Raw genomic sequence first — 27872 nt, 5'->3', positions numbered from 1 at the left:
TATTCATTGTAGGCATTAATGAGCACCTCCAATTCCACAAGTCAGCTCAGAGTTCAGGATTAGACTGAGTTTGCTGAACCTCCTACCTGGAATGCCCCTCTGGAGGCTTACAGCAAATTATCCCATTTCAAGTACAAGTCCATAACAGGAACAAATCCAATGTCATTACAACTTCCTCAACATAATCAGGACAGTATGCATACCTTTGAGGAAATGTTACACTCCAAAATTACAAGCCGATTTGTTTAATCACCAATTTAGTCTTGGTAAAAAAAAAAAAAATTAGAAATGTTTTTATAATTTACTCTCCTTTGTAATTCATGTTTTATCCATGTTAATGTTGGTTTTATGTTTATCCTTAAAAATTGTTAAAATTTATATGACGTATCTGTATATTCATGTACAAACATAACATGTTACACAACAAACCAGGAATACAGTCACCACAGACCTTTGTCTTTTACAGTACACTTCAATTCTTAACAGTATGACAGACACCATTTTGTAGTTAACATTACATGGTTTATTTATCATTACAGTGTATTTCATTTGAATGTGGATACTTTGGAGATGACATTTTGTTTTCATAGCCAACATATCACAGTTACATTTAGTTAATACACTGGTTGCAAATATGGCAACAAAACATGTCAGGACATTCATTTACATAACTCATTGTTTCACTTTATAGTTCATGTAGAAAAAAAATGATCAATTAACAGTCCTACATTCTCTTCCTGTCCATGGTCTCAAACAACAATTGACATGGGATTACTTTTTGAACTTTTATCATGCCCCTCACATAGACTACAGTACATCTTGGCCAGAACATGCACACACACAAAAAACAAACAAACTTTTTTCGAACTTTTGTCCCAAAATTCCACTTGCTCATCAATATCACTTGGGGACTGCAGAGGTTGGGACGCTCCATCACAGCAGCATTTTCAACCACCTCAGAGAGAAGAAAGATTACTGTTAAAAAGGAAACGCCACCAACCAACTGTTCAATTCATTTAAGCAGTGTGCATGACCTATACAAAGTTTGTAAGGGACAGGGAGAGAGAAAACATAAGCTTGGAGGGACACAAGGGGGAGGAGAATTCATGGAAACAACAACAACAACAACAACAACAACAGCAGCAGCAGCAGCAGCAGCAGCAGCAACATTTTTGGTTTACAAGTGTCCTGTTCGGCAGCTAAGACATGCAGAATGAAGAGTCTGTGCCTTGTGGTGCCAGAACAGATTTGCTGTAAGGTCAGAGTTGCTGTAAAGTCATGTACACAAACATGAGCATTTCTTATCTGAACTACTGACTGCACTTCCTGTATTAAAAGCTACTGTTGTTACCGTGCTCCTGCCAGATGATTAATGTTGTTGTAAGCTGCTGTCATTACCATTTCTCCTGCACCTCTCTGTCTCTCTCTGTATTTCTCTCTTTCTGTCTCATTGTGTCATACATATTACTGTTTATTATGCTGATGTGTTCTGTATGCCATCCACTGCCTGTCTGTCCGTCTGGGAAGAGGGATCCCTCCTCTGTTGCTCTTCTTGAGCTTTCTACCATTGTGTGTGTGTGTGTGTGTGTGTGTGTGTGTGTGGGGGGGGGGGTTCATGATCAGCTGTGAGGGTCCCAAGGACAGAGGGATGTCGTATCCTGTAAAGCCCTATTGACTGATAAATAAATACATGAATAAATAAGAACAACCACCATAATATGAACTGTTAACTTATTAAATACAATCATTTCCTCTTGTGTTCATATGTAACATCATAATTGTACTGTTGCATCTTTTCTAAGTTACTGATCAGAATTTTGAACACTAGAGGGCTACAGAAAACATGCAACATCAAGCCTGTCTATTTTCTATTGATGTATTTGTTTGAGTCAAATTAACCTTTTCATATTTTCATGACTGAAACAGTTGCATATGAACACATCAGGACTGAAAGACCCACAAACTCTAACATGCATAAATACATACATTCACAGTCGTAACAGAGACCAACAACCAACATGTGGCAGACAGACACCAACACATCTACAATCACTAACAGCTGTAAAAACCATGATTATATGAATTAACTAACACTATTCACAACAGCTAACACTCAACTCATTCCACCTGTAATACATGATTGGTTTCACCTAAAATCTCTACACAATAATCATATCAACATACTAAAAACATTTCCACACAATACACTCAAATCTCCCTACAATACACAATCTTCACACAATGGAGTGGGACAGACTCTACACTAACACAACTTCACGTGCATGCAAACCTACACAATTTCAACACAACAACAACTACACCACAACTACAAGTCAGTTTCCTCTGAAAACTCTACAGATAAACATGATGACAACAATAATAACACCACCGTTGCACTGGGACTTTGTATGAGTCACATGAAGCTACATCGCAGACTACACAAACCAACCTGATCTAATATACATCTAAATACTATGCATCCACCTCTACAACCTCAAAGTCCTCAAACAACCTGTCTAAGTCCTCTAGCTCACCCTGATCATCTCTTACACTAAAACTACACAGAATACCTTCATGATCACTGAAGTACGTGGGCATCACTGCACATTCCACATCATACTGTGCTGTTTTAACATAAACGTGATCAATTAATGTCCCCTTTTCTGTTGTCTCCTGTGTTACATGCTGATGAAATCCTTTTTGCCCCATGAATTTACAAATTGATGATTTTTTTCAAAACATTCTCATTAAAATCTCCCATCACTATAACTGTGTCACTAATTGGATTCAACCAATCAAGTAATTTCCCCAGATTTTGTTTAAATAAAGACTTTGGATAACATGGTGGACGATAAATTACTGCCATCACAATGTTAAATTTGCTACACAGGCACACCAAACACTCCAGATTCAAATCGGGTGCCTGCAGGATGCTACAGTCCAAATTGCCTACACTGTACAAACCAACTCCACCATGTTCTAGATCCTGGAGCTCTAACAATTTGGGGTTACTGCTGCTGTAACACAAACCTCGCGGACGACTGTGGAAAGCATATCCATCAATTTGGACACTGTCTAACGAGGACTGTGCAGTGAGCCACGTTTCTGTGACAGCAATACAGTTAGGCTGTAAATGCTGTGTGCAAGACGCCAAATCTGCCAGGTGACGACTTAAATTTTGAACGTTCATTAAATACACAGAAAAACTTTGTGCACTTAATGAAGGTTTAGGCTGCTCAATTAAAAATGGGGGCATGCTGTCTAAGGCCTCCTTTATGGCATCCTTGAGGTAAATGGCCTTCTCTTTAAAATCCCTGATGATCAGTCCAGACAAAGCCCTAACACGACTCAAAGCTACATACGCCTGCCCAGGTGCAAACACCTTCTTCAAAGACACTACAGCCTCATCTACCGTTAATCCCTGCACTTTATGCACTGTACACGCCCACGCTAGCCTAAGAGGAAACTGAAATCGCAGACCACCTGCTTTAGTTGCCCTGTCCTCCTCGGGATCAATAGCAGTAGAATACCTACATTCTACTGCCGCATGTGCACGTGTTTTCCTCCTCTGTGAGCCAATTTTCTCATCATCAAATCTGACGTAAACTGTTTTAGGAAACTTCTCATCATCACCAAAATCGATATGAGTTACCGTGCCACATGCGCCATTGACCAGACCGTCCTCAACATCTACGTTCTTACATAACATCACACGTGCATTCCTTGCCAAACACAAACTCTCCGGTAAACATGTGTCCGCATTACTATGATGCCCTGCTGTACATTCCAATTGGCCTGTTTTCCTGCTATGTTTGAAATCTTTGGCTTCTATCTCAACATAATCTGGACACATGGTAATCAACTGCATAAAATTATGTTCAGTTACTTGCATATTGGTTGGAAAAATATGCAAAGCAGAGCTCTCTTCCCCTGTCTCGCAAGCCTTTAATATTTCAACATCACTAGCTAACATGGGGGTGGCCTTTGAACGCACTCTCAACCTGTTCAGCAACGCTGCAAACACACTATCCTTCTGCCTAACTATGGTTGTCAACTCCACTATACTAAAACCACACCACAGGTCCACACCAAGCGGACAGCTATACAGAGGCTTCCCTTTAACGGGAGGCAACTGATAGAAGTCTCCAACAGCTATCACACTGACATTACCAAATGGGGAAAAGTTGCCCGTCTGCTTCACCTGCCTTAACCTACCATGAACATATGCCAACAGATTGTGATCAACCATACTGATTTCATCTATGATTACAATTTGGAGGTGACTAAATTTGGCTCTCAAAGAGTTTAGTTTGTCCTCACCCAAAGGGATGTAAGGCAAACTGGCATGTGTGCCGATACTGAATGTGTGATGAATTGTTGCTGCATTTAAATTGTATGCAGCTATGCCTGTTGGTGCGGTTAACAAAACACAAATATCGTCTGGTTGATCACAAAGTGTGGACAACAACCTCCCTGCCTCATACTGAATAGCCCTAATTAAATGACTTTTCCCCGTCCCTGCACCACCTGTCACAAACACATGCAGAGGTTCTGGGTTTTTACCCATCACCTTCTGCAAACACCACTGTCTGACCTTATAAAACACAGCCATCTGTGTCTCATTCAGAGACCTAACTAAAGCTAAGCCCTCACTTCTACACATCACATTCCTCTTCCTCTCCAACTGCGCTACCTGTCTACTACCAACAACCAAATCTGGCACATTCTCCAGACGTTCTTGTAACTGCTCCTCTACTATCTCAGATCCCTGCTGCTGCCTTCTCTCCTCTAAACACTCAAGACGTTCAACTTCCTGTTCAGGACACAGCTCCCCCCAAGCATCCTCCTCATCTACACCATGCTGCTCTGCAATCTCCTGCGCACGCTCTAAATCTGGATTATCTACATCAAACACAGCTCTATTATCCTTCACCACGTCCTTAACCGCATGTACTGACCCGTCACTAAATGTCACACTTCCTTCCTCATGGAACTGTTCAAACAGCTCAAAGCCTTCAGGTTTGAGGTCTGAGTCAGTTCTATATGGAAGGAACAACTGCAGCAAACTCTGAAAATGCAACTCCGGATGTTTTTCCAAACTAACGCGCATGTACCGAACAACCGCAAACTGAGTACGTGTTCTCTTCAAAATGAAGCCCAAATCATTTTTCAATCGAATCATGTCCGAAGACTTTTCGTTTTTGGAAAGAACACGATACTCCGACGCAAATGTCGCCATACACATATTTTCAAACACCGTCGGGCCTGTTCCTATATCTATCCACGAAGCTCGTCATCCACATATCTTCTGTGCTAAGATCGTGTGCAGATGCTCTCTGCCTCAAAACACTGAGGGGTAAACTCATCTTCACTATATTATTCCCTGTCGGCACAAACACAACCTTCCTAGAGCACTCCTTCAAATGCAAGTTCGTTAACCTATACACTGCCTCCTGAGCACTAACGTCCCTATTATGCAAATACACACTACCCAACTTCTTCTTCAGCTTCTTTAGCTGAGACATTTCCTAGATTTTTGGCTTCTTTTTGGGCATTACTCGATAACAGGCCAATTTCTCTCTCTGCTTTTGTAATATACGATATTATATACACAACAACTGCATACGCATCAGTTACAAAGCTCACATCAATATTAGCGTTCCAACACTTCAACAACTGCTTGCTATACTGATTGACCCAAACTTCATTTACTCCTCTCTTATAAACTACCTTGGTCTTCTTTTGCATTTTCCTATATGCCATTTCAAAAATCTCCTGATTAATGCCCACACTCATAAATAACTCCTCTACACTAACAAACGACTCACTTTCCACTGCTTTCTTAACGGATTCCAATATAGACTTTGCAATCTCTACTTTCATCTTGTTACTCCTGTCAAAACACCTACAGACTGGTTTGTCTTCTGACTGAGGATCCTCCCCTGTCTTCTCTGCCTCCTGCTTGTCACATGTGCATTTTTTTTCTTCTATTTTACAAATAAATGTACGCTCAGAGACAGGTTTTGGGAAATTGAAACGACATACAGTCTTCTTTTTTCTGCATGACTTTGAATGTCGTTTGGAATGTGTTTGCACTGATGACACAATGTCCAATAATGCGTCATCATCTGAGGGTAACTCGCACGATACGTACTTATCAATAAACTCTACAACCTCCTCGTCTGTATTCTTATCAATTTGGGGAGCACCCTCAATCCAAAACAGACAGTGAACGTGAGGAGAACCGCGCTGCTGAAACTCGACTCTATAAAAATAATCTATGATTTTGCCAATTGGTTGAGCAGGAGACATGAGAACCTCGTTCAGAAAACAATGCCACCTGTAATCAAACATCCTCGCTGCTGTAACTGGGTTACCACGCAACAACTGACACCTGTCTGCCCACTCCAAATCCTCTACCGTCTGTGTTCTGCCTTCCTGCTTCAGGATGCTGGTCAGGAGATTCTGCCAGCGCAGATCTGCAGACGAAAACGAGCAAAACCACGTCAGAATCCCTAACTGACGCACACACGCCAAGACGTCCTTCTGCACGGACATCCAAAAGGCAGGCGTCCCACGAAGAGGCTTTAAAAAACGAAATCCATCATCAAACTGCAACAACTGCTTCAGAGACTCCTCATCCTTCAGCATACTCTGACTAATCCTTTGAGACCTCTGACCTCCCTTACCTTTACGCAACGCTACAGAAACACTCGACATCACCTGATCAACCTCTGACATGTACTGAGCAAAAGATATGTACTCTACATTACGTGCAAAACGACCATCACAGTGCATAATCCTATTGTTGAAATAACGCGACAGACTCAACTGATAACGCTGACTGTCATGGAAGGTCTTCTGACCCACAGGAAACAACACGGGTAAACACTTTGCTTCATTACTCTGGTCAGAAAGCATCCTACCTGGACTATTTCCCTCTGCAGGCGCTATATTCACGATATCATCAAAATACTGATCTAATGCTTCCTGACCAATATCAACAGGCATAAGACAAGTGTCCTGAAACATGCAGTGCTGCTGTCTGTCATGTAACATTTCATCTTGTACTATGTCTGCTGATTCTGCTAAATCATCAACCTCAGCCTTTTCTACAACCTGACCAACAACCTCACTTCCTGTACCAGCTTCCTCACTTCCTCTACCAGTTTCATCCTCACTAGCTGATCCAGCCTCTTCCCTGTCCCCATCTTCCTGCCTACAGAACTCATTAATCCACTCCTCATTAAACTCTATCTCTCTATAATGAACATTGGTCCTCTTTAAATACTCCAGCGCCTGTCTTACATGCAACGGATCCACAAACTGGTACTCGTAATGTCCCTTATATGTCAACTTGCGCTTTAACTTCACCTGCACCAAAGACCCTTCCATACTCGAACGCGGCAACACATTACTAGTTTGCGTAATGTTGGCGGGAACACAGGTCACTGGACCATGTACTCCATTTTGCCCCCCTTTAGGCAATGCCAACATTTTCATAAAAGGAATATGCAAGGCTATCAAATGCTGCTCTAAACTATTCAGACATCCCAGTTCTGGTGGAACGGGATCAACATCCAAGTTATTACTCCAACATTCAGCTGGCATCTCACCTGCACTAATCTTACGATGACACGTATGACAAATCCACAGCTGACCTCTAGACAGCACCAACTGACAAGGCACAACACAGTGATCGTTACATCTATGCAAATACTTCTCACTAATGCACTGTTCTGCAATACCCGCTGTAGCTAAACTTTTACCATACACTTCCCTTACACAGCTCTGCACCTGATTTCTAAACAACAACCTATGACACACACAACACACAAAATCTGGACCATCTCTGACCTTTTCCAAAAACTGCTCCATAACAAAACCAAAGTCTACTGACTTCTCCATCCTCTGCTTCCTACTCAACCTGGCGCTATCCATAACCCTCTCTCTGTGCTCAACACTTTCTCTGTATTTACCAACACTCATCATTTTAACCCTCTGTCTGTGCTGGATGTTCTCTCTATATTTACCAACACTCATCATTTTAACCCTCTGTGCTGGATGTTCTCTCTATATTTACCAACACTCATCATTTTAACCCTCTGTCTGTGCTGGATGTCTTCCCTATATTTACGAACACTCGCCACTTTAACTTTCTCCCTGTGCTCCATGCTTTCTCTGTACTTCGCCATACTCTTAGCTTTACTAATTGCTTTAAGCCTCTGCCTGTGCTGGATGTTCTCTGTATATTTACTAACCCTCCTTGCTTTAACACTTTCTCTATACAATACGTTTTCCTGATACATCTTCATAAACTTTACTTGACGTCTCTCCCGAAGCAACCTACTGAGTTTCTCCTGTGTCCCTTTTCTCTGCCTCAAATACTTTGATTTTACAGGCTTACGACCTACGCCTTCAGACCCTACACATTCATTACATCCAACGGCTAACTTCTCACTATCCACAACATCTGTCACTCTAGACCTAATGCTATAACCTGACACATCACTAAGTTTACAGTAACTATAACAAATCTGCAGTCCAGGCTTATGCACACAAACAGTGTTCTCAAAATGCTGTCCCATGACATTCTCTACATAAATACACTCTGCTGACAAACACGTAGTGTTACACTTGTACTTCAACCAACGTCCATCATAAAAAGTACACACACTAACTCCTAACCAATCTGCTGTGACCTGGATTTCTACCTCTGTAGCCCAACTGTTCACATTTCTCATTCTGGACTGCTGAAGATACTCTGAAACAGATGAATACTCACTTCTCAGAAGACTTGCATACTTATCTGCATTCCTTTCTAACTCCTTACATACAGCTAGCCTAATCTTGCGATGGTGCTTCTGTGAGCCACTCTCAGCCTGAGAGATGGCTCTGAAGAAGCAGTTACCATCAGCCACAATCCTCTCGTTTAAACACGGGACTCCTAACAGCCCCACCTTTGTGGACACCGAACCACTGACCTTCCCAAAGTCTATATTCAACTTACTACACAAAGCTTTACAGACATCTACGCTAAGAGGTTGGAAGAGCAGCTCCTCATTTGCTGCAGCACTAACAAATTCTACATCTGCATTAACCTCACTAACATCAAATGTCTTTAATTTCTTCAACACACTAGTGCGAGAAGAAATTTTGCGCTTTCTACCATCACTAACTGTTGACTCTGCCGCTGAACCACTGCTCACCTGACTAGCTAAAGTCACAACAGAAATGCCAGACAGTGCTGGACTTACAGTTACACCAACACCACACTCAGACACACAATTTCCTGAGGAAATGTGTTTTACCCTGGCCTCAGAAACATCACTAGACTCTGCCACTGGAACAGTACTCATCTCAGTAATACAGCTCTCCACAGAAACACAAGACAGCATTGGGCTTGCACCCTCACTGACACTAACGCCACACAGCTCAAAGAGCTTCTGCCTAGAACTGAGACTGTCTGCCAAACAACAGATGTATCCATAGAGATCATCCAGACAATCAAACTGCAACACCACACTTTTACCATCACTATGCACTAACCCAATGTCACAACGCGAGTGACTGTCTACCAAAGCAAACCGTCCATCCTCACAAATGATGACAGAACTACTCCCACACAGTATCATAATACATTTACTATACTGACTGAAGATCCTCTCCAGTCCATTTCTCAGACTGATGAACACACCATTTTCGATGTGTTCACCCTCAGTCACGCCTACTTCACCCAACACTGTGTCACCGTGGCTAAAGCTAAACAGCTGCTCCCCTACCTCAAACTGCTTTGGCAAATCTCCAACAGACAGCAGATTTGATTTGTGGCTAAAAATGTTCAGGTCACGCAAACTAGTGTACAACTCATCACCTACAACCAACACGCTATCAACATCAAACCTATCCCACGACAACACACTCAACAATGTGTGTTTGGCTAAGCTGGCCAAAGCTATAGCCATACACTGCCGCCCTCGATACACAAACTGCTCATCTCCCTGGTGAAACGTTCCCCTCACAACCTTCCCCAGCCTAAACCCTCTGCTACCCTCTGCTGCCACAACATGACTGTCTGACTCTGACACAACTGCACTAACATCAGGAACACTAACAAAAGGAACAAAAACATCTTTATCTGTGCAGATCCTCTGTGACATCTGGGTTCCCTCCTGGATGGCGGACTTCATCGACACGGCAAGGCACGCTGCAGCAACCTCCTCCACCACCTCCACGGACGGCTGGGCTGTGACCTGCACCTGGCACAAAAACAAAATATGAGGTTTTACTAAATAATACAACAAAAGACAACATGTTACTGCTTCCTAAAATCATCAATTAGTGACATTATATTTAAAATGAAACACACCTCCTGGACTGCTGGGCCGGGCTTGGAGGCAGACTCGGTCACAGGGCAGGCACAGGTGTTGCCGGAACCTATCAAGACAGAATAAAAATCAAAAACCATTAAAATGCAGCACTCACTTTGTTGCGGCATGTGTTTTAGAAATATAAAAAAAAATTCCACATCAACATCCTAACAAAAAGGACCAAAAAAAAATAATATAGAAACACCCGCCGCTTTCGTCCTCTGCGCGTTGTAGCAACACCTCTCGGCTGACGCTTCACACGGAAGGTATGTAGGAAGGAAAACAAACCTCTTTAAAAACTGTCCTCCCGTTTTGAACTCTACAGTATTGACGCAATGTGTAAACAGCTTACCTGCCCAGCTGGCGGATCAGCAGGGCAGCCAGAGCCAGAAGAAGGGAAACCTTCAAACCACAGACACATAGGGGAGACCTGACACACATGACAAAAACATAATCAATCCTTTTAATATTTACACTTGTATAAATTCTGTTGAATTACACATTACATCAATTATAATTGATCACCACAAATGTAACATACCCATGCGTGCTGCGACACGGTGGTATTCCTGACGCAGCTGCCGTTGGAAGCCAAGGTCCATGGTCAGACGGGGAGGGAAGTCCAACACAAAGACCTAGAAACAACCATTTCTTCATTAATTCCCTTAAACAAGCACATAACACAACAGTCTGTTCACAACTACCAAATAAATACTGATAACAGTGACTGCAATAACAAAAAAAGGAAAAACAAATAAATAAATAAATACCCAGACAGCACGCATACGTCTCGCCGACGTCGGCCTCAGATCGTGCGTCGGCATTCTACTCCTAACGGCTGTTGATGCGTCTGAGAAGCATCGGCCCATAGCAGGGACATGGTTTGCCAGAGGGCGGGTTTATGTGCTCTATTTCAAAGTCGGAGATAGGTCGGCTGTGGATCAGCCCATTGCAATTCATCCAATTGGTGCCAAAGGAACAAAGAGCCGGCGTTGAAGACGGAGGACACAGCCTCTCGTCGGTGTCAACTGGTCTTCAGGTAAGCCCACTTTAAGCTCACATAAAAATAGTTATTTTGTGAATATGACATTCAATAAAGTTGCTAGTTGCTAAGTCCCGACCGGGTGTGCTGGTGAAGGTAAAGAGGTCAGACACCGACTCCTAACAAGCTTGCTAGCTAGCTAGCGATTAGCAAACGCCATTGCTAGGTAGTTATAAGTCTTTCCAACACATGAACAATCCCTTTCTGGATAATAAATTAATGTTGAATTCGGGAAAGGGTCAGGTAACGTTAGTTAGCGTTAGCTGTTAGTATCTGGCTTCGGTGTTTGTACAGCTGCGGAGCTAGTGGTTAACCGGCAGCTGACGAAGGGAAGCGCTGGGTTTGTGCCTTTATTTAACATGGCCCGGTATAATAGTTTCTCATGGTTCGGTACTGGTTATGGGTTATTGTTGGTGTGTTTGTACTGGAAGTAAAGCTAATATCCGCCTCAGGGTGTGTTTTAGTGTACCGTCACTGAAAAGCGCAAGAGACTCCAGTTGTTTCTGTCATGACCCTCCATTTTACAGTCCCCGCTCCCTTCTCTGTACATCTGTACGTTCATGAAGTCGAATCCGAACAGAATCGTGACTCGCAATGTTTATTTGCCTAAAAGCTCCACTCTGCCTCCGCCTCTCCTCCAGAGCGGTCTGGAGTTCGGCAGCTATGTGCGATCAAGCTCGCGCTGTGTGTGTGTGTGTGTGTGTGTGTGTGTGTGTGTGTGTGTGTGTGTATTCTGGCTCCTATTTGCTACCAGCTGAGTACACCAGGTGCATTTATTAATTGGTTAACGATCACAAATCGCCATGAATTCAAGCATGTTATGAATTCACTTAATACAATAACTTTTGTCTCTACCATCTGAATGAGACACACAACACGCTGTCTGCCACCAACTTTGTGTGGAAATAGTTCAAAATATTAAACAATGAAGATACAAACTGTGCGCTGCGCTGGATGGAAAAAATCTGCTGGATTTATGTTTGCTGCAACTTTTAGAATCTCAGATAAAATCCCAGGTGAAGCTCGGAGCTTAAAGATCACTGGATCTATACTTAATCCAAAACCTATCGGGATGAAATACTGCATGTGATGGATTTACCATGAGCTGGCTGTGGCACAAAGTGAACCTCACTGAAGAAAGACGCCAAATTCTCCAGGGAATGCATACAATTTTATTTTATGTTCATAATAATGTTGATTAATATTGAAATGGTGATCTTCTTCCTCAATAATAATTATTAATATCAGCAGAAAATACACTCAAGTGTTGAGGTTGGGAACATACATACATCGGGATAGAGCGCCTCTGTTTCCAGGATAGAAAATGTAATTTTCGGGAAAATATTAATCCACACACCTCCAAAAGGCTATTTATGGACTCTGTCAAACTACACTGAAACTGTGCAAAAATAACTACAGAAAATAACCATAAAACAGTACCGAACAAACAAACCAATGAACATAGTCGGGATCAGCACCTTGGACAGTGCATTAGCACCATGGAAAGTACCATGCGCATGAGTCTAATAGATATGGTGGAAATCTAACTTTACAGACTAACTTCAAAAGATGTCACCATTATTATTCTAATGAGCTATGTGTCTGTGGATATTAACTGAATAAAATACTGAAATATTAATGAGAGTTTTTTTGATATTTATTTTAGGTAAATTAATTATTTTATTAATCAAATGATTAAAAATAATCCTCCGATTAGTTGATCAAATAATAAAAAAAAAATCATAAAAGGTGCAGCCCTATTCATGTGGTTCTTTGATCTTCTGAGTGGCTCCCTGTGGCTTTGACAAAAAATTATATGGAAATGACAAACACTGTCCACTTCCACCATCCTCGGGCTGTCAAACTGCCATCCTGTCCTGCCAGTGAGGTGTGTGGATTCCCGGGAAATGTAATCAAGACCATTTCCGAAAATGTTTTATTTATTTATCTTTTTAAACACAGAACACATTAAAATATATTCAGAAAAAAATGTAGGGCGACAGTTTACTGTCATAAAACATGCAGCAGATATGTGTGTGCGTGTTGTGCGCCGGTAAAACACAACACAGACTATTAATTAACACAAAGCGCATATTCTAATTGACTGATCTTACTAGCCTACTATTTATTGCTTTGTTATTACGCGAGGCTCGCTCTGGCAGCCTCGGCTCGCACCAGCGGAGGAACCGCAGAATACAGGAGTGTGGATTAGTAAAGTGTCCTTTAAACATATTTTCTATCAGCAATTAAGTGTAAATATGTTAACGGCGTGCACGTGCACAATCGCAAAACACCTTCATATACGTTGATCAGTCGTGTGCGCGCGTCTTTAAACTTAATCTCACTAATAAGGAAAAAATGAATTATTATTAGAATTGTAAAGCCCGATAAATCTCTAAGTGCGCGCAGGATGGAATCACAGCTGTCAGATCGTCTTACACAGATCAGCCAGCATGACAACTGGAACAGCTGTAGTGTTTGTGTCTGTGTGTTTATCGGGATCCAGAAAAAACAAGGATTAAACAATTATGATTTCTAACATACAAAAGATGTTATATCCGACCCCGAGACCGGCACGACCCGGGGAGAAAAAGGTCTGTGTGCTTCTGTCAGAGCTGGTTGGATATACCAGAGCGTAATTTTGTGCACTTTCTCTGTTTCCTCCACCCACAATAGTGTTTGTGGGACAGAGCGAGGATGGGGACTTGTTATAAGGATGAGGAGCACGGACTGGACACGTAACTGCTCCTCAATCCACAATGAACAACCCGGGCTCCCCTGCAGACTGCGTCTCCCAGCAATCCAGACCCTGCTGCCTGTGTTCGTCTCCCGACCTGCCATATGTTTTCTGTTCTGTTTATCCTTTTTGTGCTGGGGCTCTTTTGGATATGCTGCTGGAAATAAATTTATGATCACGAACTTGAATCGTACTTGTCTCTTTATTTTATCCACACACAATATTACAAAGCTATTTAGTGGTCAAGCATATTGTTTTTTTGTTATGATATTGCCATATTCCTATCACATTTTAAGTAAATACATGTTAATTTCGACTATGGATACGGAGATATTTATACTAATTGAATGATCCGACCTAAATAAAGGTCGTATAAAAGCTGTAGAGGGGCTGCGCTGAGCATCTTTGATTCATCGTCCAAACATCGTCTGGAGGGCATTTTTTACCAAATGCCGATGTCTCGGCGACGTCTTCCCAATGAGCAAACGCTCTCCATAATACGTCTTGTCGATGCAACTTTATTCATCGTGCCGACGTCGGCGAGACGTATGCGTGCTGTCTGGGTAAATACATAAAACATACCTTGGGCCAGCGGCTGCAGACGGTGGTCAGGAGCGCACCGAAGTCCAACGCCGCCTCACTGATGGTCCTGCTGGCAGTGAGGTCGTTGCTTGGGGCGAGCACACACACAGCATCCGGGGTCCACGGAACAGCAGCACGCAGCACCTCCGTCCTCAGCTCCCTGGCGTCTGCACCTGGAACAGACAGAAAACCAAAAGACAGACAGCCCTCCGGGATGGCCACGCACACGATGGCGGTAACCAGTACCGCGCCCCGTTCAGGCAAATCAAAATTCAACAATGTCAACACATGTTTTACACATCTTTAAATTACATATTATTTGTACCATTGAAACATGTAAAAAAAAAAAACCTATGTGATACATACGAGCACAAAACTCGGGGACAGGTGGCAGGGGAGTCCAAGTCTGCGCCGTCATCATCCTCCTCTTCATGGCCTGGGCACGCCAGTGGGACTTGGCACGGGGCATCTAAAAACATAGACAAACAACCAAAACAAATTAATTCAACATTCACAAAGAAATCATACAAATCACTCTGACTGTATGCTAATCATACTCAAAAGCCACACTACTCTGGCCTCAGCCTTCAAATACATACATAGCTGAACTTACCTTGGAAGCAGTAGACAGACACCTACTAAAATAATCAAGTGTGTGTGTGTGTGTGTGTGTGTGTGTGTGAATATGTGTATGCGTGTGTATGTATGGAATCAGAAATTTGTTGATCAGTTGGTTATGTGTGTTCACAATTGAATGAATGTATCTTTGTGTGTAGTGTACAAGTTCTGGATCAGAGGATCACAGATGCAGTGCAGATCGCAGGTCAATCGCAGTTGTCAAAGCAGGAGGGTACCAGATCACACTGTCAAGTGAGAAGGCTATCTGTAGATTAAAGAAAACGCATTGCTTTATTTAACAATAAGTGAGATGTAGAAAATCAGTAAAATTAAATGCCTGCTAGAGACAATGATGTAATAACATACCTATAAGATTTAAATCAACAGCACTTCTCTCTACATATCCTGGATAAACTGCTGCTGTATAATTTTTTTATATATTTTTTTAAATGTCTAACATGATAAAATGGCGGACACAGTCATCCATTTTAAGAGATCTTACATTTAAACAATATGGTCATCTAACACAACAGCATCCATATTAAAACATGTCCTCACTGAAAGTAAAATGGCTGACACTACATTACAAATCTCTAACCTACAGACACACAGCTACACAGAGCTTTCATTTTAACAGTATATGATCAACTAACAACTGCATCCATATTAAATGCAATTCAATACATTACACAAATCAATCTGCATTAGCATAAACAAATCAAAATCCATATTAAATATCCATCTCACATCCACTGCACTGCCTTTAAAATTTCACGGTATTTCTTTAAATCAAGCATCTGTGCCTTAGCAATTGAGTTTACCACAGTAAAGTTAGCTACAGTTAGCAGTCACCACCTAAGCACATAAGGCAGCATGCTGTCACCACAAAAACATACCGCTAACAGACATTAGCATCAGCATAAATTATGCTACTTCATCAAAATCCATCAACAAATGTTAAACATCCATCCAACATGCATTGCACTGCGTTTTACATTTCACAGTATTTCTTTAAATCAACCACTTATTCATTAGCCGTCAAGTTTAACAAAAGTTAGCTGTAGTTACCCAAAAAGTTAATTCACTCAAGGCTAACATCAAACAAAGCTAACAGCAAACGGACATTGGCATAAACACAAAGCCAAAACCATCAATAAATGTTTAAAATCCATCACCGACACAGTCATCCATTTTAAGACATCTTCCATTTAAACAATATGCTCATCTAACACAACAGCATCCATATTAAATGTTCTTACTGAAAGGAAAATGGCTGACACTACATTACAAATCTCTAAGGTATAGACGCACAGCTACACAGAGCTTTCATTTAAACAACATAGGCTCAACTAACACAACAGCATTATTAAATATATGTTCATACTGAAAGTAAAATGGTTGATACTACATTACAAAACGCAGAGCTACAGTCACACAGAGCTACAGTCACACAGCTACACATGGCTTTAATTTAAATAACATGTTCAACTAACACAAAAGCATCCATATTAAATACAATTAATACATTACACAAATCAATCTACACCCCAACTGGGCTAAATAACATTGACAGAAACACAGAGACAAACACACACATACACTCTGTAATTTCAGTCTCAGCAGGACTGAACAGCATCACAACAATCAACACATCACATTACAGTCAGACTACAGTTGATGAACAGCAGCTAAATGGAGGTCAAATATAGCTGTGTTCAATAACACTGCATCCCATTAGCATCAGCAAGAATCCCGTTTGACCACAGTAAAGTTAGCTACAGTTAGCAGCACAAAAGTCATCACCTAAGCTAGCATAAGGCAACATGTCATCACAAAACACACCACTAACAGACATTAGCATCAGCATAAATCATGCTACTTCATCAAAATCCATCAACAAATGTTAAAAATCCATCTCACATGCACGGCACTGCGTTTTACATTTCACAGTATTTCTTTTAATCAACCACTTGTGCATTAGCCGTCAAGTTTAACAAAAGTTAGCTGTAGTTACCCAAAAAGTTAATTCACTCAAGGCTAACATCAAACAAAGCTAACAGCAAACGGACATTGGCATAAACACAAAACCAAAACCATCAATAAATGTTTAAAATCCATCACTGACACAGTCATCCATTTTAAGACATCTTCCATTTAAACAATATGCTCATCTAACACAACAGCATCCACATTAAATGTTCTTACTGAAAGGAAAATGGCTGATACTACATTATAAAACGCAGAGCTACAGACACACAGAGCTACTGTCACACAGCTACACATAAATTTAATTTAAATAGCATGTGCAACTAACACAAAAGCATCCATATTAAATACAATTACTACATTACACAAGTCAATCTACACCCCAACTGGGCTAAATAACATTGACAGAAGCACAGAGATAAACACACACATACACTCTGTAATTTCAGTCTCAGCAGGACTGAACAGCATCACAACAATCAACACATCACATTACAGTCAGACTACAGTTGATGAACAGAGGCTAACTGGAGGTCAAATATAGCTGTGTTCAATACCACTACATCCCATTAGCATCAGCAAAAATCCTATTTGACCAAAAACCTTAATAAATGCTTAAAATACATCACATGTATTGTGCTACATCTTATAGCCTACTTAATATTTGTTTAACTTAACCACGTGTACATTAGCCATCGAGTTTATCACACAACAGTTAGCTGTAGTTACCCGAAAAGCTAATTCACTCAAGGCCAACATCAAACACAAAACAGGACATTAGCATAAGTACAACTTAAAATCCATCAATAAATATTAGAAATCCATCTCACATCCACTGCACTGCTTTTAAAATTTCACAGTATTTCTTTAAATCAACTACTTGTGCATTAGGCGTCGAGTTTATCAAACAAAAGTTAGCTATAGTTATCTGAAAAGCTAATTCACTCAAGCCTAACATCAAACGAAGTTAACAGCTAACGGACATTAGCACACAAAGCCAAAACCATCAATAAATGTTTCAAATCCATCGCTCCCATCCACTGCACTGCCTTCAACACTCACTAATATATGTCCACATCAAGCAGCTGGGTCTTAGGAATCAGTAGAGTTATCTACATTTCACGTTAGCAGCACAAAGTCATCACGCAACAAGCTGACACTAAGCTAGCATAAAGCTAACATGGTTAACAAGGCCACTTATCTCAGAGTCGATGTGAAAATGCTGATCACGGCCTGCAGCATAAGGCTTTTATGAGCTTGGAGGATGATGATGAGCAATCATGCCACCGGGAGGTCCAATCAGCTATCACTGCACGTAGATGCTAATCCATGTGGAGTCAAATGTCAGCGTTCTGCAGGAACCCCTGTTTCTTTTGCGGGTTTCCCTCTGAAAAAAAAAAATGACATGACGTCGTAGCAATTCAGGATTCAGCAGCGCAGTGTGTGTGTATAGACCTTTTTCACGGCAGACATTTTGACACGTCAGAGTAGGAGCAACACAGGTGTGTTCAATGACACCAAAGACGGTGGATAAACCAAGACGGTCCACTGTGAGTCAGTTTCCTGTATCAGTGTCACGTGGGGTTCGCGACCACCACGCCCCTTTAGGAGACTAACAGCAGGTACTGAGTCCATTGACTTCAGTGGGAGAAATGAACGTGATTACAGATTATGGCCGATTCTTTCGCCCCATAGTCACGAAAGCAGATATTGGACCCATTTATCGCAAGCCACATATCTTCAGAACATTCCGACACCAAAATGGCAAATTTCACACGGACAAATCAGGAGAAAATTTACTTTGTTCAAGACCTGTCTCTGTCTCAACAACACACTCTCGCGAGATCTGGCAACAGATAGCTCCTCTCTGGTGCTGAAATCAATGCAGTTTCACCAAAGATACTGGATTAAAAAAAATATTTTTCTTCCAGCGGATGTCTTAGTTACAACATGATTGAGCTAACTGGAGTAGTTTCATGTCGTATCCGACAACGGGAGGCTTTTAACAGATGACGTCCTGATGTTAGCTTAGCTGCTAGTGTTAGCTGTTGCTGTTAGCTGCAGCCACTGATGCTTTCTAGACATCGTGATTTCCCAAAACTGAATAAATACCACACATAGCAACACAAAACTGCTTTGCTAGCTCAATCATGTTGTAACTAAGATATCCGCTGGAAAAAATATTTTTTTCACGGACCGTTTAATGAGTTATTACCTATTACAGACACCGCTAACGGTTAGCCCAGCTAATCTACGATAACCAAGCGAGGTTGGGGATACTCGTCTTTGCTTCTTCTTCTTCGGATTTTACGGCGGTTGGCATCCATCACTTTGGTGCATTACCGCCCCCTATCATTACGGATTTTTGGCTCTGCTCAACCCATATACAATCATACACACCTATACAACAGACCTACTTCACTGATTCTCACTCCTCATCCTGACTCCTCAAATCCTATTAAACAACCCCGTACTCCTTAAAAATTCTAATAGCATCCTTTGCTGAGACCTGTCACTCATGTCCAACAATCCTTTTAGTGATATTTCCTTTACTCCTGCATCCACCAGCCCCCTCCTCATCATCTCCCTCTGTGTTTCATACCTCCTGCACCTCAGAATTACATGCTCTACTGATTCCTCCTCCTGACACTCCTCACACAAACCAGAGTTATGCTTCCCTATTATTTTTAACGTTTTGTTTAAGGCACTGTGTCCGATCCTTAGTCTTGTTATCACAGTCTCCTCTCTCCTGCCTTTGCCAGCAATCCTTGAAGGTCTCACATTTTCTCCTCTGCTCTCTCTGTCCCACATGCTCTGCCATTTCTGATTAATTCTTCCCTTAATTACACTTTTCATTTCTGCCTTACTAATGCTTACTTGCATTTCAACCCTATTTGCTCTCAGTGCCCTTTTTGCCAACTCGTCTGCCTTCTCATTCCCTTGCAGCCCTACATGTGCTGGCACCCAAAAAAATGTGACCTGCCCCCCCTTTCTGTGTATTCTTGTGACTGTGTGCAGAGCCTGATATAGAATGTCCTGCCTGCTGTTGGACTGAAATGATGTGATACTTTCAAGAACTGATGCAGAATCTGAGCATATTACCATCTTCTTTTGTGCTGTTATTTCCACCCATTTTAATGCCACCAACACCGCCACCATCTCTGCTGTGTACACCCCTAGTCCATCACCTGTTCTTCTATAAATACCTACTCCTTTTCCTGGTACCGCCACCCCGAATCCTGTTACACCTGTGTCTGGATTTTTCGCCCCGTCCGTGTACACCTGCACAAAGTCTTGATATTCTTGATTTATCAAGTGGCTAAATGCACTCAGTAAATCAACTGTTTTCTTCCCTGTCCTTTTAATTTCCAGCAGAGACATGTCAACTCTCGGACACACTAGTCTCCATGGAGCCTCTACTGGATAGACCACTGGTGGGCTTATCTGTAGTCCTTCAATAGACAGTTCTTTTGCTATTTTATTACCAACTTTTGCAAAATGCTCCCTGGTGCTCTTCTCATTCTCCCAGCTGTCCTGTAGTACCTCTCTTGTTGGGTGATTAGCTCTATGCCCTTTCAAATTCACCCAGTAATTGGCCATCAGCTGTTTCCTCCTTAACTCCAGAGGCACTTCACCCATCTCTACTTGTATGGCAGGAACTGGTGATGTCTTAAAAGCTCCGCAACAGATGCGTAAAGCTTGTGCCTGTATGACATCTAGCTTTTTCAAATGGCTCTTAGCTGCTGACCCATATGCCACACAACCATAATCCAGCACGGATCGTATTAATGCAACATACAACCTGTGGAGTGCACCGCAACTTTCTCCCCATTCTCTTCCAGCCACACAGCGCATTACATTTATGACTTTCTTACACTTTTCCTCTATCCTGGTGACATGGCCTGACCATGTCAGGCGTTCATACAACACTACACCAAGGAATTTAAATTGTGGCACCCTTTCCAACTCTTCCCCATACATTTTTAACCTGACATCCTCTCTGATTCTCTTCCTGGTAAAGAACACAGTTTGGGTTTTTTCAGTTGAAAACTTGCATCCCCAGTCATATCCCCAATCAGTCACTTGATCGATTGCTCCTTGAAGTTTTCCAATGACATGTCCAATATTTCTGCCTCTTTTCCACAGAGCTCCATCATCGGCAAACAGAGACCTGCCTATGTCTACAGGAAGTTTTGAGAACACATCATTAATGCTTAAACTGAACAGTAATGGACTGATGGCCCCCTGAGGCGTTCCATTCCCCACCACATACTGTGTTGACATGACTCTCCTGATTCTCACTTGAATTTTCCTTCCAAACAGGAAATCTTTAATCCAGTTAAAGGCTCTCCCTCCAACTCCAATCTTAGATAGTTTTATCAGCAGGCCTTCCTTCCACATCATATCATATGCTTTTTCAATATCGAAAAATACTGCAATAACTGATTCTTTGTTTGCTTGGGCCTTTCTTATTTCTGCTTCTAGTCTTATCACTGGATCCATAGTATTCCTCCCTCTTCTAAAGCCACTTTGATAATTGGCTATCTTACCTGCCTTCTCCAGCTGGTAAGTTAATCTTTCTGTAATCATTCTCTCCATTACTTTGCATATATTTGAAGTCAGAGCTATTGGCCTGTAGCTAGATGGTTTTATTGGGTCTTTCCCTGGTTTCCTTATTGGGATTACCACTGCTTCCTTCCACACTGCTGGTAGCCTGCCCTTTTCCCACACTTTGTTATAGAGCTTTAACAGTTCCTTGAGCGTTTTCTTTCCTAAGTGCTTCAGCATACTATAGCTTACTTGATCTTTCCCTGGAGAAGTTGGTTTAGATTTGTTTATTGCCCTCAGCATCTCTTCCAGTGTAAATGGTTCATCCAAACTGCTACTGGCTTCTTCCCTTCTGTCCAATATTTCTGGGTGTTGGCTTAATGTCTTTCTTCTTCTCCTGATACCTTCTTCTGACAGGTTTTCTGAGCTGTGTACTTTTGCAAATGCCTTAACCATTATTTCTGCTTTTTCTTTATCTGTCACTGCTGTTTTTCCATCATCTATCATGACTGGATACTCCCACTCTCTCCTGTCCCCTCCCATTCTCCTTATCATTCCCCACACCTCTCCTCTGGTGTTGTCCTTCCAATTGAGCTGCAAAAGTTCCTCCAGCTTTCTTTCTTGGCTTGCCTCACCGTTCTCCTCACCACTGCCTGCGCCTTTTTATACTGAATTAGGTCTTGCATGTTATGGGTTCTTTTGAGCAATCTTAATGCCCTGTTCCTTTGCCTTACAGCCTGACGGCATTCCTCTGTCCACCATGGTACCAGCTTCCTCTCACTCCTTCCTTTACTTTTGGGTATGGCTTTTTCTGCTGCAGCAATAATTATAGATGTTATCTGATTATTAAGCTCATCCACATCATCTGACCTGCCAGTTATCAGTATTTTCTCCTCACTCAGTCTTTGAAACTCACCCCAGTTAGCCTTTTCAAATCTCCATTTTTTAACTCCACTAGCTTGTCTTCCTTCCACTTTCTCTCCCACATAACAGGCCACTGGATAATGATCACTGCCCAGTGTTGTTTTCAAAACTTTCCAGGAGCTGACTCCAGCTAAAGAGTTAGATACAAGTGTGATATCTAATGCTGACACTGCACCTGTGGCTATGTTGATCCTAGTGCCCTTTCCGTCATTCATACAAACTAGATCGTTATTATCCATCAGTTCTTCAATTATTCTGCCATTTAAGTCTGTCTGTAACGCTCCCCAAGTGGTGCTATGGGCATTAAAATCTGCACACCAGACCTTTCTAGCTTTGTTCTGACTTTGTGTTTCCAGCAACTTATCCAAGTTTAACTTTTTACATGGGTTGTAGTAATTGATTACCACTAGTGCTTCTCCTTTATTCCAAATTTCCACGGCTATATACTCCAACTCATCTCCTTTCTCTAGCACTCGACAAGGTATTCCATGTTTTACTAGCGTTACACTTCCTCCTCCTCCCCCAAGGCTTCTATCTCGTCGATGTGTTACATAGCCATGCACAACAAAATCCAAACTAGGTTTTAACCATGATTCCTGGATGCACACAATGTCAGGTTTTTCTTTCAATTCTTGCATGAAATGCTTAAACTCTTGGCCATTAGCCAGCAGGCTCCGTGCATTCCACTGCAGAAGAAAGACCATAAGCACTATTAACCAATACATGGTGATTCCTGGCTCGACTGATTTGTGAGGTTTTCCCTCACCTCTTCCCATGTCAGTCCTACAAGACCCAAGTGATTCACCGCTGCTTTGACTATCAGCTGAATTTTCACATTTTTTGACTTAACTTCAGCAGTGTTGTTTATCACTCCTGCTATGAAAGTTACAAGTGCTTTTTTGTCAACATACAGCTCATGGTTGACTTTCTTTTGTGGCACTCTGCTCCCTGCTCCTTCTTCTCTCTTTTCACACGTTACTCTTGCTGCCTCAGCATAAGAGAGCTTCCTCTCCACCCTTACTTTCTGAATTTCATTTTCTCTTTTCATGAATTCACAGCCTCCATAAGCCACACTATGAGCCCCACCACAGTTACAGCACCTTGGTTGCACTCCATCTCCACACTTCCCATACTCATGGTCTCCCCCACAGCGAGCACATCTCCTCTCCTCTGCTCTTTACAAACCTTAGCTGTGTGTCCAAATCGTTGACATTTAAAGCACCTTAGTGGCTTCGGCACATACACCCTTACTGGATAACTCATGAAGTCCAGGAACACTTTATTTGGCACAAAATTACCTTCAAACTCAATCAGTACTGTTTCACTATCCTTCTTTGTACCATCCCTTGTTGTTTTGATTCTCAACACACTTTTCACTTTAGCTCCCTTGATATTTTTCTTAAGTTCCCCCATATTTACTGCCAACGGTACACCTGTTATTACACCTTTGCACCCTCCTTCTCTTTGTGCTCCAACCCTCCTTGTGCTCTCTACTTTAGCTTTTCCTATCTCCTTTAAACTAAGAGCTTTCTCAAGCTGCTCTTCATCCACACATCTTACTAGAAGATTACCATCATTAAGGACTTTGGCGTACAATATCTCTCCAATCTTGTTAGCCAGGGTTGTAGTTAGCATGAATGGATTGATTTTCTTCATCATTTCCTGTCCCTTTTCATTGAACCTTATAATGACACATTTATCTGACTTATTCTTCTGCTGTTCATAGCCCTCTTCCTCACTGTCAGATCGGTCACTGTTGGCTTTTCTGATCCTTTTTGTCCCCTTTCCTTGGTGTTCAACAACCCAGCTCTGCATTCCGCTCTCACGTGCTTCTCCTTTTCGCTCTTCTAAGTCCATGTCTAGCAAACTTTGTACATCTGATCCCAAAGAATCCTCATAACCCACTTCCTCTCCTAACTCTGGCAATTCTGCTCGGGTAGACCTTCCCGGTTTCCCCTGTTTTAATTGCCCTGATGACGTTTCCGCCATCTCCTCTCCACCTCCCAACAGCTGTTTGGCTAGCTATAAGGCGCAGCGCACAAATCTCGTTTTACCAGGCCTACACAGGCTGTCGGCCGAAACCTATGCAAACCACTCCTTACAACCTACCTTTTACCAAAACCAAAGTCCGTAATCCTAGATCAGAGCCAAATAAACCGTAAATTGTTCCTACCAGATTTGCCGATACCAATTCAAATTTTTCCGCCAACAACCAAACGTTTCGGTTCCCGGGAAGCAGCAACCCCTCGTCTTTGATTGGCGGTTCTCCATCGTCTTTGATTGGGCTACGGGGGACAACGCCTACTTAGGAGACCGGAAATGTATACCATTTCATATAATGGGGGTATATTGTAGGTGGGCCATCTTGTTATAATACAGTATCTTTGATGACACTAATGACAGCTGCGTTCCACTTAGGGGAGACCCTGGTATTGTTCATGTTGGCTAAATGTTACTAGCTTACTGGGACACTGAATGGAACTCAGTCATCCTTAATGTTATCAATTTCACCTGTGCTTTTTCTACTGACACAAGTCAAAATGTCTGCTGTGAAAAAGGTCCATTGCATGGAATGTTGTGAGCTAGAGGGGGGAGGCTCTAAAAATCATCTAAAACGTTTGTCTTTAACTCGCTCTCCTGGCTACAATTTTCACTGTACATACACAATTTATACCACAAAACGTAGGAACATTTGTCCTGCTCACAGATATGTTGACATGGAATCTCTCACATGTACACATTTTTGCTGAGTGGCTCCAAACTCAGAGGAGAAATTTCTGGAAACAGCTGGGGTGCAACACATTTTAAACTCGCTCCTCTGACCACATTTTTGACTCTAGAAATATAAAACACGACACGTGCGTTCACAAGAAGTGGCTCTCTCTCACAATCACTTTATTTTCTTGATTGGACCAACGGTTTGGGTATGGGAAGAACTTGTTCGAGGAGTTAAAACCCATATTAAACAGCCTTTGCTGATCTGCTCTCATGAGCTCTGTGTGTGCCCCTCACGTGCAGGCAAGTCATTAATCGCCATGATAACGGCTGCACACACAGACACAGCCACACAGCTGTCTGTCTGTGTGTCTCACAATCTTTAAAGGACAGATTACAGCAGCAGTATCTTCATTTGAAACAGCAACTACACATCATTAACCCCTGAAGTGCCAAAATGGGCTCTCTAGCGCCACCTAGGTGCACTAAAATGGCCACTGCAGCCCGTAGGAATGTTGTATCAAGATCAAACCAAAACTGGTGTGTTTGACATACAAATCACGCGCTAACACCCATGACCTAATTCCAACAGGAAGTGAGCTATTTGACCTTTCAAAGTAAGATTTCGCCTCAAACATGCTCTTGAAGAAACATCCCCTCCTACACCGTTTTTTGTATCGGCTTTAAAGACGCACACATGCCACCTCAACTGCTACTAAACAGATCTTCTGTATAACTTTATCTCTCTCATCATCACATTATTTTCATGATTGGTCCAACAGTTTGGGAATGGAAAGAACTTCTTCGAGGAGTTCAATCTCCACTAAAACAGGTCTCTCTGTCTTCTGTCTGTCTCTCTCTGCTCTTCTGCCAGGTGCACCCATAGACATATATACAGAGACGCTGCATCGACTGCCTGAGCGCGTCCTCGCCGGCCGCCATCTGTATGCACATGTAAAATAGAATAACTCGCTGAATTTTCAACTGATTTTCACGCGGTTTGGTTTGTTACAAACGGCACACATGTAGTTATGATACAGGATGCTTTCGTACATTAAAAATGCAGGATTTCATGCTTTAATACTTCCTACAGATAGCAACAGCATGTTATTTAGGTCACAACACAGTTATTTTATTCACCTCAACCCCAAAGTGGGATGGATATATATATATATATATATATATATATATATATATATATATATATATACAGTATAGGCCAAAAGTTTGGACACACCTTCTCATTCAATGCGTTTTCTTTATTTTCATGACTATTTACATTGTAGATTCTCACTGAAGGCATCAAAACTATGAATGAACACATGTGGAGTTATGTACTTAACAAAAAAAAAAAGGTGAAATAACTGAAAACATGTTTTATATTCTAGTTTCTTCAAAATAGCCACCCTTTGCTCTGATTACACTCTTGGCATTCTCTCCATGAGCTTCAAGAGGTAGTCACCTGAAATGGTTTTCCAACAGTCTTGAAGGAGTTCCCAGAGGTGTTTAGCACTTGTTGGCCCCTTTGCCTTCACTCTGCGGTCCAGCTCACCCCAAACCATCTCGATTGGGTTCAGGTCCGGTGACTGTGGGGGCCAGGTCATCTGCTGCAGCACTCCATCACTCTCCTTCTTGGTCAAATAGCCCTTACACAGCCTGGAGGTGTGTTTGGGGTCATTGTCCTGTTGAAAAATAAATGATCGTCCAACTAAACGCAAACCGGATGGGATGGCATGTCGCTGCAGGATGCTGTGGTAGCCATGCTGGTTCAGTGTGCCTTCAATTTTGAATAAATCTCCAACATTGTCACCAGCAAAACACCCCCACACCATCACACCTCCTCCTCCGTGCTTCACAGTGGGAACCAGGCATGTGGAATCCATCCGTTCACCTTTTCTGCGTCTCACAAAGACACGGCGGTTGGAACCAAAGATCTCAAATTTGGACTCATCAGACCAAAGCACAGATTTCCACTGGTCTAATGTCCATTCCTTGTGTTTCTTGGCCCAAACAAATCTCTTCTGCTTGTTGCCTCTCCTTAGCAGTGGTTTCCTAGCAACTATTTGACTATGAAGGCCTGATTCGCGCAGTCTCCTCTTAACAGTTGTTCTAGAGATGGGTCTGCTGCTAGAACTCTGTGTGGCATTCATCTGGTCTCTGATCTGAGCTGCTGTTAACTTGCGATTTCTGAGGCTGGTGACTCGGATGAACTTATCCTCAGAAGCAGAGGTGACTCTTGGTCTTCCTTTCCTGGGTCGGTCCTCATGTGTGCCAGTTTCGTTGTAGCGCTTGAAGGTTTTTGCGACTCCACTTGGGGACACATTTAAAGTTTTTGTAATTTTCCGGACTG

At 42.0% G+C, this 27872-nt stretch overlaps 2 protein-coding genes across 4 annotated transcripts; both read right to left on the bottom strand.

Annotated features, from left to right (window-relative positions):
• Positions 1 to 2599: 2599 nt before the first annotated feature.
• LOC125897959 (uncharacterized) lies at positions 2600 to 5412 on the bottom strand. Its single transcript, XM_049591510.1, has one exon. It carries the CDS (start codon positions 5243 to 5245, stop codon positions 2714 to 2716), a length of 2532 nt encoding a protein of 843 aa, XP_049447467.1. The 5' UTR covers positions 5246 to 5412; the 3' UTR covers positions 2600 to 2713.
• Positions 5413 to 7910: 2498 nt separating this feature from the next.
• LOC125897962 (uncharacterized) lies at positions 7911 to 17666 on the bottom strand. 3 transcript variants are annotated; one of them, XM_049591518.1, is made up of 8 exons: positions 15716 to 17666; positions 15098 to 15614; positions 14732 to 14904; positions 10912 to 11005; positions 10723 to 10800; positions 10576 to 10623; positions 10370 to 10437; positions 7911 to 10259 (listed from the first exon to the last, which is right to left on the bottom strand). In XM_049591518.1, the coding sequence occupies exon 8, from the start codon at positions 10188 to 10190 to the stop codon at positions 8043 to 8045; it is 2148 nt and encodes a 715-aa protein (XP_049447475.1). In that variant the 5' UTR covers positions 10191 to 10259; positions 10370 to 10437; positions 10576 to 10623; positions 10723 to 10800; positions 10912 to 11005; positions 14732 to 14904; positions 15098 to 15614; positions 15716 to 17666; the 3' UTR covers positions 7911 to 8042. The 3 variants fall into 3 exon arrangements, with proteins under 3 accessions (XP_049447475.1, XP_049447476.1, XP_049447477.1); XM_049591519.1 differs by lacking the exon at positions 7911 to 10259 and having other exon boundaries at positions 10367 to 10437; positions 15098 to 15200; positions 15345 to 15614; XM_049591520.1 differs by lacking the exons at positions 7911 to 10259; positions 10576 to 10623 and having other exon boundaries at positions 10373 to 10437.
• Positions 17667 to 27872: the final 10206 nt, after the last annotated feature.

Source organism: Epinephelus fuscoguttatus, linkage group LG12 (genome assembly GCF_011397635.1).
Source record: "Epinephelus fuscoguttatus linkage group LG12, E.fuscoguttatus.final_Chr_v1".
Classification (NCBI taxonomy): domain Eukaryota; kingdom Metazoa; phylum Chordata; class Actinopteri; order Perciformes; family Serranidae; genus Epinephelus; species Epinephelus fuscoguttatus.
The sequence above is the reverse complement of the archived record's forward strand: the minus strand, read 5'-3'. Positions and strand labels throughout refer to the sequence as shown.